Raw genomic sequence first — 13,918 nt, forward strand, 5'->3', positions numbered from 1 at the left:
TTTTTTTCTTTCATTAGTATCCCTTGCACTTTTTTAAATTCTGAACTTTTTTGAATAAACCAATTATACATTTATCAAAATATACAAAATCGCATTCGTTTCTTTGCTGTGCAAGTAAACATCATTTTAATTTTTTTTTTTCATTTTATATTAAATCCATGCTTTTTTTTTTTTTTTTTTTCACGCGCTAGATCTTACTTTTAGCGCAAGTTTGGTCACCACACAAGGACCAATAATATTCACCACCTTCCTTCCTTTGTCCTTAAGTGTAAAAACTTTCTTTTCATTCATTTCTTGTGCTTATTTTTGTGTGTGTGGCATTGCTTGGTCTATTTCGTGCCCCTCTGAATTTTTTAAGATAAAATATAATACATTCAAGAATTTTCATACATGTTAAAGAATGCCAGGTGGTTCTAATTCATCGCTTTCGCAGCCCGCTGGTTCGATGGCGATGCATGCGCGAGACGGCATGTACATACATCCGTGACCGCTGCTTCAGCACTCTGACACGGTACGCAACAAAGCTCGGCGCAGGGCTGGCAGGGTTCGTCAGTATTTGCGTCGGCATTGCAGCCTGGCTATGGTGGCTAGCCTGGCAACTCTTGGCTCGCAGCGACGCCAAGGGCGACGCTGTTAGCAAGCGCGGCCTGCTTCCGTCGTGATTTAGTGCACTTCGGTACGGCGCGACGTTGACGTCGCGCAAGTACGCTTTTACCGTGGTGGCATTTCCAGTGCGTTCGACGGGTAGGCGGTTACCGCAGCACCATCGATAACGGCTTCAAAAGCCTGCAGTTAAATGCACTTCACGATGTGCCTAGTACCGGATGTCACATTGTTCACGAAAGTCAAGCTCGTTTACCTCCTATCACAGTTTAAAGACCAGCAATTAATACGTCAGCGACGTCGGTACGTCGCTACCACCACGCACAGAAGCAACAGAAGCCCCCGCAGCCGAGGTTACGAATACTGCCAGTAAAACTAACGTTCTCACGGCGAGTAAAACCAATGAAGATTGACATGCAGCACAAGAATTCCGCAGCAAAAAAAAAGAGCGCTGCAGCTGCTTGTGGCAATAATTTGCTTAAATTATTTTGTGTTTTGTTACGCATCACATATTACTACTAAAAAACAAACATTTAAGGTTGTTTATAAATTATAAGTTTTATTTTGAAAGTTTGTGAAGTTTGCAGAAATGCATTTAAAATTTCGCAATGGCGCTTGAGACTCTAGCGCTATCGTTTTCGTGAAAACAGCCGGCGGCATGCTTCACTATGTGTTTCATGACCGTAGGAAGTTGATTGTTCGCGTTCGTTGTGTTCGTCGTGTGCGTGAGTAGTGCAAATGGCCGATCATGTCTTGGTTAAATGGGCGACCGCTCAGAAGTGGGACGTATACCCTGTAAGAAACCTACAATCAAAAGAACTGCAGGCGAAACTGATGGATAATGCAAAATACTGGAAGATTATTCCAAACCAAGGAGTACTACAAGCCCAGTGGAAGGAGGGGTCGTACTCTCCTACGTTCATTCTCGGAGTGGGTAAGTAGTCAAACGTCTCTTGTCTCTTTTCGTATTCATGTCTTAATAATGTTTACCTGTGAAACACCTTCCTTTGCTACTCGCGGTGAGTCGTGTCGCGAAGTCGTTTACATGCCCGCATTACGACCGCATTGTGTTAACCGGCAGGTGACAGTAGTGCACATGGTGAAAGAGGTAGACAGTTGATTCCGGGAATTGCGTGAAATTAAAACAAAAATGCATAATGAACTGAATTTGCGGAAATAAGTAGAATAAACGCGGCTGCTGTCGTTACGTGGACCTGATTCTCCCTGTTTACACAGCAAATGGCAATTCTCGGTGTTTCGTGATAACGGGAGTAGGCTTCCCAATTTGGGCTCTATAAAAAAAAAAGAAAAAAAAAAAAAACACCCTGCCCGCATCGTCGTCTCGGAACGGTGCGGCATGGAGAATGGCAGCTCCTTGATTATTGAAGCTGATTTAGAACAAGTTTTAAAGATGCCCAGGGTGCTCGTTCCGAGACAATTGGTAGTGTAGCAGCGAAACGGACGCTTTCACAGCTGCAGGCGACTGAATTTTAAGCAGATAAAAGCGCCTAACGTGTTGTCGCATTCATTTACTTTCATATTCATTTGTTTGCTTCTTTTTATTGAAGCGTCAAACATGCTTCCTTTCTTCGCTACCAGCCATTCCTCAGATTTCGCGCAGAGAGAGAAAACTTCATTAAAAAAGGGGGAAAGAAAAAAGTGTGTGTGGTGGGGAGGCAGTGTGTGGAGTCTCCATTCTAAGACTCCAGTGGCCTGGGCTGCCGCTTTTGCCCGAGTTACCAGCCTACGCTGGGTTGCTAGGTCAGAGCATAGCAAAGCAAGCAGTGATATCAGTTACCAACAGCATAATGCTGCAATGATTTTTAGCTGCCGATGTAAAAGTTGCTCCCAGTGCGTGGGGTATGGCCAACAGGTGGAAGGGCACCGCTCTCTCCACTTCATTTTCAATGCTGCTGTTGCACTTTGCCACTACTTCTGGATGAGGCTATCTGCCACGGGATCGCATGCTCCCTTTCATAAAGCTCACGACTGTGCATGGGTACAATCCCAGCATTCATGGACGCATTTCAGTGGAGGTGAAATGCAAGTTGACTGTGTACTGTATGATGTCATTTGCACATTAAAAAACCCCAGGTGAGCCCACCACTACGGCATCCCTCATCGCTATAGCTTAAGTCGCTTTGGGACATAAAACACCATGAACTTACCATAAAGCAGAGTGGCTATGTTTTACGGTATGCGTGGGAGCTCAAACTGTTTTTCTGGAAATGCATCCTTTGTTTTGTCCACTACTGCTCAAGTGGGCATTCTGCCCACTTGAGCAGTAGTGATGCTGGATGGTGTCAGCTCGCAGTTAAACATTACCATGTCCTTTTATGTGCCAAGGTTTGCTCAAGGGCTAATGTTCCTCCTTAAGAAGTGTTGCTTTGAACCCTAAACAGTGTCCATGCTACATTTCTCTTGTCAGTGGTCATCATTTGGTCACTATTTTGCTAATCTCATGTGTGGAACCAGATATCTGCACAATGCGTTATACTGAATAATTTTTGTATGATGCATTTGAGTGCAAATACAATTTAGTGAATAGACCTTGCCACATGTCGTTTTGCAGGAAAGCTGCAGCTGTGACAAAATGTCTAAGCCAACAGATGCAAAAAAGAGTCCTGGAGCTTGAGGATGAAGTGGGGTCTGCAAAAAAAAAAAAAAAAAAGAATGAAGAAATATAAGGCCGCAAGAGATGAAGCACGTCAGATGCTTGGTATGTGATCGCTTTTTTTCTGAAGCCATTGGAATGCTGATCTCCATTGCCATGAGACTGAAATTATTTGCTGTGTCACCAGATGCTACGTAAACCATAACAAATTCAAGTGCTAACTCTTAAATGAATAAGACATCTTGGTCTGTAGCACGTCCTAGTAAAAGCACCAGTAAGATTATGTTGCTGCAATAAGGTTCCCCCTACACTGAGGATTAGGATTGGTGTTCCTCCTGTAGTTGTCTTTGCGACACATTATAGGTGGTGTACAGTAGTGCTCAGCTACACCGTGGCGCTGCTGCATGACGCCACCAACCACCATGCTTGCAGCGCACGTAGCAGATGAACTGCTGCCACTCCTGCTCTGCGAGCATGCTTTGTCTGTGTTACAGTGACTTGCGTGTCACATGTCATTGCTTGGGATCGGCATGCATCTGAGATTGAGCCTGTTGTTTTATGTGATAGCTGCATGAAAATGCATGGTAAACAAATGCCACTCGAGGTGAGCACCTGTGCTGATTTGTGCTGCTCAAGCCGAGGCCGAAAAACGGGCGCGGGTTTGGGTTCCTTTCTGTTCTGGAGTGGTCGGTGACAACAACGCTCCAGTGAACCCGGAGAGCTGCATTAGGTTCAAACACATTCACGATGTATAAGTTGTAGCCAGATGGCTGCGGCAGGTCTGTGGTGCTCTTTCACTACTGTGGATGGCGTATCTGAATGGAACCCTTGATTCCCTCAGATTTTAACCTCAGAGTCTCCTGCAAATGATGAGGTGCATCTAGAATGAGCGCAGGAGGGACAGCAAAAAATCTAAATTTGTATGAAATTATCATATGTGGCCTCGTCCTGTCTTGGACCTCGGAATCCTTATGGCATGCGCTTCATTTTCCTGTGTCATTTTGGTCACTTAGGTGGTGTTTTTTTTTTTTTTTTTCACAACAGGAAATTTATGCTTGTCCAAGCTCGGCACCTGGCTCAGCAATCTGCCTAACTTAACTCGGTCACTACACCATGTTAGCAAATGTCGACACAAAAGACAGACACGAGATAGGTGAAGCATGGGCTATCGAGTATCAGCTACACACTCGAGTGTCAGCCTTTGTCCAAATGTATGGCGTATTGCTGCCGCCATACATGTATATTGCATGCTGACCTCTTCAAGGCCCTTGCTACCGACAAACTGTTTCAGGGATGTGATCTGGCTAACTTCTGTTAAAGCGCTCACAGCTATCTCGGCATCATCATTCGCACCCATGGATTCATTCTAAGCAATAGCAGCACCCGTCAGTTGCACTGTAGTTACAACGTCCTCCACAGTTAATTCAGTCCAGGCATTTCCACAGCGAACAAAGAGATCAGAAGTGGGATGTCAGCATTGGCTTCATCAATTGCTATCAGCATCCCCTAGATTATGTACCGCTGATAGGGCGCCTTGAGTGCGTGAGTGATGCCAGTGTCTAGCAGCTAAATTTTGAATGGCGCATTTGGTGACAGAAAAGGGTTGGTCATGCAGTCAAGGGCAAAGAAAAGGCTTTTCTCCTGTGGTGAATGTTACAAGGGCTGCTGCTGCTAGTGATGAAATAGTATGTTTTGTTCCAGCTTTCCTTTTTTGTTTTTTTCAGATGTTGCTGAGCTGGTCAATCAGCTGACGGAATCCGTTAATAATGCTGCATGTACAACACAAGCAGTTGTGCTGCCAACCGAGGCTCAGGTTAGTTGCTTTAGTCTAGTGTCTGCATGGTTGTGCTCATTACTGCCTTTCTCGATGAAACTTTTTTAAGGGTCACACAAGAACTTGGTTCTAGCTTTATGATAGCACTGCCACAAGTCATGCACTTCCATTGAGAAGTGTGCAGGGATAGGGAAACGAGGAGCTCATTATCCATGTGAATGAAGTCAGCAGTCACTGAATTCAGAGATAGGCAAGAAGCAATGCTCTTTATGATTGGTTGGCTCTTAGGGTTTAATGTCCAAAGCGACTCGGGCTATGAGAGATACTGTAGTGCAAGGCTCTGGAAATTTCGACCACCTGGGGTGCTTTAACGTGCACCGACAACACAGAGCACACGGGCACCTTGCATTTCGGCTCCACTGAAAAGCGGCTGCCCTGGCTGGGATGCTGTTTATGAGGCTGGGCTCACAGGCTGCATAATTAGTAGCATAATGATATTTTTAAATGAATGTCAATTTGATAGAAACGACGAAAGACAGACAGTGCTATTTTCTTAAATTCGTCAAAACAACCATGAAAAAAATCCCAACTGCTTCCTTTCATTTTAGTGACTGTTACTTCATTCGTGCGTATATTGATTTGGAAGAGGTTTTGTGAAAGCTGTAGTGATCGGAAGTGCAAGGTTACTTTTGTTTACGTTTCCTGTTGAGCATACTTCGCTTGGGCTATAGCAAAGCCCTTTTCATCAGAAAAGAGATTTCCATTAGCTTGTTTAATATTCAGCAATTTCTTAGGTTATCGATCTCGGAAGGCCATCTTTTTGCACTACAACTCGAATGACGCAGCTGGTGCTCCTCTAATCAGTCATTTTAGCGACTTGGGCCAGTCATCATGGTATTCAAGCTAATGTGCATATAATCCACTTGCACCTGACAGCCACCTGCAATGTCACTCTGGCAAGTCAAAGGCAATTAACCACCATGGTATTGCCAGGAGGGTCTCCTTTGAGAAGGAGTTGTGGCTTCTTAAGCTGATCCAACAATAGTTCAATTTCACTTTAACCCCTTGAGCACTATTATTTCGAGATTTCTAGCTAAAATTGCTTAAAATTACGATATCGTTAAAGGCCCCATTACATGAAAATTTGTTGTCTGTGTTGTGAGTGAAACATCAAGAGCATGGCGCTGGCAAGTGGCATGGCCGAACACACATTCTTCGATGATTTGTGTGGCTTAACGAGACCACATGATATCCAAAAGTTAGGAGGAGCTGCTAACTCCGGTCGTTCATTTGAGGTGGGAAGGTGAAATACGAATCAACATTCCAGTGCTCTTCAATGCTGAGTCAGGCTTGCTACACCTAGGCTACGCAGACATGTTGATACAGCTTGGTTAAAGCAGGGCTTTATATGTTGGGTGGTAGCCTACACTGGTCGCATCATACCCTTAAAGGCGGAGCTTAAGTGTCCCTTTAGTTTTTATTTTTACTGCTGGTTTCCATTGGTAGCGTAATAAAAAAGGAGGTATCCGAGACAAAAATATTTGAACCAGAAACTAAGTCAAATGAGCGCAGTGAAGTTTATTGCTCATTACTTGAAAAATCGACTGCCCGCCAATAAGCAGCAATCTAGTCGAGTAACATATAGCGAGGTAACTGGAAATGTTTTACAAGGGACGACCAAGAATGGAAGCCCAGGGGGTTTCATCGGAATGTTGTCAGTTTTCATCCACTGACACAGAACTCGCAATAGTATCGTCTGAGCTGTCATCATCTTCGTCGGAAGAACTACTCATGTCATCACTGTCGTCTTCACTTCCCATAACAATGCAAAAATTAGTGTCTGAGCCATCTTCGGATGGCTAGGATGGCAACGAAGAAAAGCTTCTTTCCCGCGATGACGGGCCAACAGTGCATGCGTTGCCTCTACCAGGCACCATTTTTCTCATTAAGGCTGCTTAAAAGGCTTTCAAGCGGTAGAACAAAAAGCACTTAACGGGTCAGTGGTGCCATCTGTCAAATGGCGCATGACCTAAGCCACAGAGGAGCGCTGTACTCGCCTAAAACTCTCAGGGTGAGGATCTACCCTGCAAGGACAAGCACTCGTCCAAAATGGCTTGAGGGCATCTTTGCAAGGACGAGCTGCTTGTGCAAGCTGGAAACTGAATGTTACCTCAAAGTAGCACATACAGAGCAGGGAGTGCATGCTTTTGCTAAACCTTCATTGGCAGTTTTTTTAATTGGTTGAGCTTCTGATGTACGAAAAGGATTTAGTATTTTTAAACAGGAGGTGACAATGTGGGCACTGTGCTCTGTCTAAACTGGCTTTTAATGGCCTTTGCAATGTTAGTGATGAGTAAATCCCTTTATTTTCTGACTTAAAATCTGTTTTTTTTTTTTATTGTTGAAATGCAAGCATAAATTAGGTCGTTAAAAAATGTCTTATTTCTTGTTTTTTCTTCTGCTATAGCAAATGCACTATTAGCGCTCAATCCTTTGCGGGGCATTATGTGCCCTCTTTTTGGCTAGTTACTTTAAATACATATTACACAATTGTCAGGTTACACTAATAAAAATGTTAAAAGATGTTTGGCCTGATTCAAAATTAGATCAAAACACCGCTCGGGAAGGTGTCAAAAACATCCAATAGTTTTCGTATGCCTTCATTGTTGCACATGTTAAAGTACGGCTTCTTGAATGTGTATTTTTACTTGCAAACAAATGACCTTAATTATGCATTTTGGGGTTTCTTGGAATGTTCTTAAGCTGGTCTAAGTTTTTCGTTGTTTGTAAAGCCCCTTCATTTTCTTATTGCATATCAAGAAATATTGTTGCATGTTACAATACTGGTCATAGTACTAATATTTGCTTTTTGTTCTTGCAGGTGCACATTGGCAGCAATATTATGGTAAATCAGCAGTTGATTGACCGCATGAAACTCAGTGCGGGCAATCAAGCAACAAAGTTTGCGTGTAACTTGGTGCGCGTTGTGTTCTCACCCGAAGAACTGGAAGAAAGCTCACTCTATGGCCGTGTCTGCAATGCCCGCAAGGAACAAGCTCCAAAAAAGGCACTGGGCTGCCCAAAATTGGATGCTGCTATCTGTAAGTCCTCGAGCTCATAGCCTGTGCATGTGATGCAAGAGCATTCTGAAATATTGTCCAAACAGCTGACTTTTCAGTGATGGTCAGGGCCATAATGCTTGCCTTAATGCATAATGCTGTGGTGCCTGCATGGCGCTCACACTGTCCGTGCTCTGTATATTTAATTTACAAAAGCTAAGGAAGGCTGGATGGACTCTAACTTGTTCATTGCAGTCATGCTTCAAATGTTTTTTTTTCTTCTTTTTGCAGCCTACACCTGCTTGCTCAATGGAGTACTAGCCAAGGTGGTCACCGGCAGTTGCGCAAGTTTGCACTGGGATTGTGGACAGTGATCCAATTTTTTGTCGCAGGGTCTTTGAAAGCAGGCCTAATTGCAAGGCCTAAACAGAGGAAGTACATCTATTCAAATAAATATAAGCTCATACAAACAAATGTTTCAGTCTGAACCTACTTCCTTCGAACATCCACCAAATATCCCATAGTCATCATTCCTTCGAACTTCCTTTGAACCAATAATTGGCCACTGCCTGTGAACTCAACTCAAACTGACAACGGTCTGTTCCCTGGGAGCTGAAAGGAAATTCACAGGAAATTCACAGGATGGTCAGAGAAAGTTAATTCACTGTGAATTCAAAATCAGTAGCCAATTCTCAGTTCAGAGGAAGTTGCTTCCTTCTGACTTTTTTGAGTTCACATTGAACTCAAAGGATGTTCCCATTTTTATAAGGGGGGGCTTCTTCATCCATTGAAGGGAGACCTGCCGCTGGCCTGTGCATGCTACGCCTTTTCACGACGCTCCAGTGTGTACGTGTATAAATAATTCCCTATAACCGGCGCAGTCTGAATTGTGCATTCAAATCGACCCCTTTGTTAGGCGGATGCTATTGAAAAGCACGTGAATTCGAATGGAGGGAGGACTATTTCTGGCATAATGAGGGAAGTACGACGCGGCTCCATTTCATATGCCTATTTATGGCAAGCAGATGCACGAGAACAACCGCTGTTTTCAGATTCTAAGCCAGTTGACAGCGCTTGCACACAAGGCGTATAGATGTTAAAAATAAAAATATATATAAAAAAACTCGAAGTTTGCAGAGTGAAAGCACAGCCGCTCTCCCGCGCCCAACCGTAAAACTCATCTAACGTAACATGCATATCAGTAACGAGAAATCCTGGACGGTGTGAAGCACCTGCCAATCGTGCAGCCGCTCTGGGGCATTATAAGCGATGCCCATATCCTCCAGCACCAAGCAGTTCCTGCAGTTGTCGGCCATCGAAGCAATCAAACACATCTCCAAACGGAAGTACCTTCCTCAACCGACGCAGGTACTCTGGTCATAGCAGAGGCGATGACACATATCACCGTTTACGTTCAGACTATCACACTACTCTACGCATATCCGATTCCCAGAAACTCTATTCGCATATCCTTGATATTCTAGCAGGGCGCCATCGTCCGGTACATTAAATGGGAACAGCGTTAGCAAGAAAATCAGATGTGAATTATCTGGCGGTCATAGGTGAACATCAGGGTGGTCCTATTGCATTATACCATTTAGCATCGTTTGAAAAAAAAAAGAAAAGAAAACTCGCAAGCAAAAATTTGGTATCGTGCACCTTATGAACCCAGAACAGCACGTGTACGCAGCATGAGCAGAATCGCATGACTCGGTGAGAGTATGCACGTGGGGTTGGTTGCTTATCAGCGGTAGCCGCGCGATGCAGGGTTCAGGTCAACTATATATCTGCCCGGGTGATACGTTTGCTATAACCATGACCAAGTATACTACGCTTTCGAAGAAACTATAGACAGTTTCCCTCCTGTTTTTTGCCGCTTCAGTTCCCACACAAGATGTAGAGAATTTGAATTGAACTTAAAACTGGAAACACATGGAACGAGCTTAGTGGTAAGACGATCGACTACTGTGCCGAAGTTCCCGGGTTCGAACTCGACCGCGGCGGCTGCGTTTCGATGGAGGCGAAATGAAGTGGCGTCCGTGGGTGTGCGATGTCAGCGCACGTTAAAGATCCCCAGGTGGTCGAAATTATTCCGTAGCCCTCCACTACGGCTCCCCTATCCACTTTCACTCCCACCTTCTTCCCTTCCCTTACGGCGCGGTTCAGGTGTCCACAGAGCAAGTGTGACAGATACTGCGCCTTTCCCTTCCTGTGAACCAATAAAAAAAAATGGAACGAGCTTGTATTACGCAAAGACAGCAGCCAAAAGTTTGTAAGCAAAATCGCCGTGCCGGCACAATCCACGGTGCCCTGCACGTATTCCAGCTTGCTCATTTATAACAATGTCCGAGCGAAGCTGCTCTGTTTGTGTGTGCTTCCAAGTACCATCTGGAAAGCGTATACAACGCGAAAACCCATTTATTGAGAAGTTCGTTTACCAATTACACGCGCGCAAAAAGGGACGCTCATCCTCTGCCCCAAGTGAGCCTGCTCAGTTTCTGCAGGAACGAACTTTCAATCTTCTCTGGCAAACTCCTTCGATGCCATTACGTTTTCAAGGTTAGGAGCGGCGCAAACCAATCTCGAAACTGTACGCGGAACGACCTCGCTTCTAAGCGTGCTCCTCTCGCTGCTCCAGACGGCAGTAATTGTTTCAACACAGCCCAAGCGTGAGTCCCAATGACCATGTGCGCTTAATCATGGACACGTGGTCTTCCTCACTATCCCCCCCTTCCCCCTTCTTTATGTCGGGCCGGGGAACTGAGCGGTCGTTTTGTGCACAAGAGGCCACCGGTCTGGCAATCTGTATTGAGCATGCGTCGCGTTTATGCTCCGTAATAATCGCATTTTCTCATATCATATACGTCCTCGGTTCGGCCGCGGATCTTCATTCCACCGCTATATCTCTACAGGACTGTACTGAAAAAAATATAGAAAAATGCATTCACGGAACTGCGAAAGCAGATAGTACGCCTCAACTATGCAGGTTTCAGTTCAGGTAATGATGTAGGAGCACAACACAGCCTACTTTCTGTAACAGTTTTTCACCGCACAGACATACTATCTAGAACGGCTAACGGCGCCTGAGCAGCGCGCACCTGTGACCTATTACTACACACTGTGCGCCTGTACACTTCTTCACCGCCTACGCAGTAGGCATACAGCAGCTACTGTTAACACTAAGGTCAGAGGTTAAACTTTTTTTTTTTTCTCGTCTTTACAGTCATGCGCCTTCCAAAGGCTGTAAGAGACGGGCATGCTTGTATGTTGCGTTAGTGATCGGGTCTCGTTAACCGACGTCGTCATAAACTCCCCTGTAGACCTAAATTAGTCCTCTTATTATTATTTTATTCACTCGCTAGAGCGTGAGCTATATAGCGTCGTTGCTGTTCAGAGATTAATAGTGTTTGTTCACATTACATCACCGTGGTAGAGCATATAATTCACTTAGCTTTCAGATAACGTAAGCCGTGCCTTTAAATGCCACAAGGCCTGTAACGCACGCTAATGGTATGCAAGTTGTCAGGGAGCCCGTTGCAACACGCGTAAGTTATCGAGGTGTTCCTTAAGCTAATCTGGCCTATAAAGAGCAAGCACTGATAACACCCAAGTTCCCAGAAAGTGCATAGCGAACACATAGATCGAGTGCACTGCGTTATACTGCATCCATCATTTTTACTCACTCGTGCGAAGCCCCTTATGTTACGAGAGCTCTCAGAGTTAGTTATCGGCCATCCCGGCAGTAAACAGTATTGAATAGCGACAGGCATTCACCTGGAGTGGTCTTATACTTCGCAAAGCGCCCGCCGAAGATATATAATAACATGCATTATGTGGACCCCGCTTCGAAGTTCAGCGACCGGGTAATTTTATCGTCCGTCGGAACTATAGTTATAGGAATGTCGCCGTCGATTCCCCCCTGGAGCTAAAAACAGTCCTACACTTCATTCTCGCCTGTGACATCATCCATCGTTCCGATAGACCCTATGTCCTACGCTTCTATGCCACCAGTCCTGCTTTTCTTTCTTCATGTTTAACTCTTGCTTTCATTTCAGTTTCACTGCTTTCTTTACTGCCGTCTTCACCTCACCGCCCATCGAATTTCTCTCCGAAGGATGGGGCTGCGGCGAGCCGATATCGAGCTGCTTGGCCTTACGTACGACTCGGTATCGCTTCATCTTGGATTGAAGTGAAATGTATGTGTACACGCAAAGCAGCAGATCGAACGATCAGGAGGTCCTCTCGCCCCGTCCGCATTCAGGAGTTATGAACTCGATTCTCTGCCGGGCGAAGGGGTGAACGAAATGTCCATACACGGTCACCCGTTTTTCGAAGATCGTCGCAGTTAATTGCCACGGCTATGCTGTCTCACACCGTATACAACCCCAGTTGAAAAAAAAAAAAAAAAAAAAGTCTACAGAAAAAGTTTTGGGTTTACGACAGAATTTCTGTGCAGTTTCTGACAAGAACCGGTTTTCACAACAGAACATTGTGTAGTAACATTAGAATTTTCTTAAAAAGCTTTACAGAACAACAACTAACAGAAAGCTATTACAGAAAAAAAAAAGAAACGGCAGAACTACAGAAAAGTACTACTACAGAACAACAGAACAATCTGACGTTTGCGACACAACTACATAATATTTGTCGTATTTTTGACAGCGTTCTGTAGTTTTTTTTTTTCGACTGGGACTTTTTTATCCTCGACTTGTATATATATATATTTTTTTTCATCATACTAGGCTTTAATTGAGAGAGGTGTGATTACCGTCTTAATTTTTTTTATTTTCTTTTTAGTCTCGTACTGTGCTCTCCTCATGGTTCCATGCGTAATTTTTTGCTTTGGTGCACGTAATTAAATTAATTATTAATTAATTGCACGTACACATAATTAAAAAAACATGTCGTTTTTTTTTATTTTTTTTTTTTTGTACCACAGTTAAGAGCTAGTATACACATATGTAGGCAGCAATCCTTGCTTCTCATCCGCCAAGGTTCCTAGAGTGTACTTTTTCCTTTCATTGCGTTAATCTCTGCTGACCGAAATCACCTGCCGAGAAGCTTAGGCTGAGACGTTATTGTCCGACATATCGAAACAAGAGCTCCATAAGTCCTATAGTCAGATACAACTCAAATCTGCAGTAACCGCAGCACACAATTCGTTCGCGACAGAAAGTAGTAGTCCACTGTTAAAGCTTTTCTTGTTACCTAAACAAAAGCTATCAGACGAGCTTATAATAAGGCGTAACAGCTTGGATGCATCTGGCTTTTTTGGTACAGTTGTATGATAAAAAAAAAAAGAAAAAAAAAAGGACTTCATTCGTTTACTGTTCGGCGGAGTAATACACATGCCGCGTACACGGCTTGCAGAATTAGCAACTACTCTTTTTTTTTGTTGTTTGGCCCGGCTGTAGCATGTATTTGCTGCTTTTAGAATCGGTAAGTATTCTTTGTGGCATTTGGAAGAATGAAGCACTGCTTAGACATTAAAAAGAAGTGAGCGGCTTCTAAAGATTATTTCATATTTGCTTCGTTACCATCGCCCCCCTTATAACATACTACTGCAACTAGTATTACGACTAAATGCTATTACAACTGCTACAACCTTCAGCACGGTTAGAAAGCTGTAGAACAAAACAGCTAGCTTCCTCGAAACCAAACTTTGATATTAAAAAACAGAGGGGCAACAAATTATTTCTAGAAATTTAAGTTTCTGATCCGTTTGGCTGAGTCTTGGCGGAGGACGAATTTTTCCTCCACGGAATCTCCTGCAGTTGCTTACTCATTTCTATTCAGCATAACTGCTTGTATAGGGCTCAGCAGCGTTTCTATTTTTCGCCTTCCTTAAGGAACCGGGCTATTTTTATT

At 44.0% G+C, this 13,918-nt stretch overlaps 1 protein-coding gene across 2 annotated transcripts; it reads left to right on the plus strand.

The window, feature by feature from the left end:
• The first annotated feature begins 1,294 nt into the window (after nt 1-1,294).
• On the plus strand, nt 1,295-8,653 carry LOC146191540 (uncharacterized). Of its 2 annotated transcripts, XM_084602062.1 has the most exons (5): nt 1,295-1,537; nt 3,176-3,322; nt 4,942-5,030; nt 7,873-8,092; nt 8,342-8,653. In XM_084602062.1, exons 2-5 carry the CDS (start codon nt 3,241-3,243, stop codon nt 8,422-8,424), a joined length of 474 nt encoding a protein of 157 aa, XP_084458188.1. In that variant the 5' UTR covers nt 1,295-1,537; nt 3,176-3,240; the 3' UTR covers nt 8,425-8,653. The 2 variants fall into 2 exon arrangements, with proteins under 2 accessions (XP_084458188.1, XP_084458189.1); XM_084602063.1 differs by lacking the exon at nt 1,295-1,537 and having other exon boundaries at nt 2,345-3,322.
• The last annotated feature ends 5,265 nt before the right edge of the window (nt 8,654-13,918 follow it).

This window comes from Amblyomma maculatum, chromosome 4 (assembly GCF_055883805.1).
Source record: "Amblyomma maculatum isolate TAMU_Amacu chromosome 4, ASM5588380v1, whole genome shotgun sequence".
NCBI lineage: Eukaryota > Metazoa > Arthropoda > Arachnida > Ixodida > Ixodidae > Amblyomma > Amblyomma maculatum.

Coding starts and splice junctions, on each gene's coding strand:
- LOC146191540 (XM_084602062.1), top strand. CDS start 3,241: ATGAAGTGGGGTCTGCAAAAAAAAAAAAAAAAAAGAATGAAGAAATAT. Junction 3,323..4,941: donor TGAAGCACGTCAGATGCTTG/GTATGTGATCGC, acceptor TGTTTTTTTCAG/ATGTTGCTGAGCTGGTCAAT. Junction 5,031..7,872: donor TGCTGCCAACCGAGGCTCAG/GTTAGTTGCTTT, acceptor TTGTTCTTGCAG/GTGCACATTGGCAGCAATAT.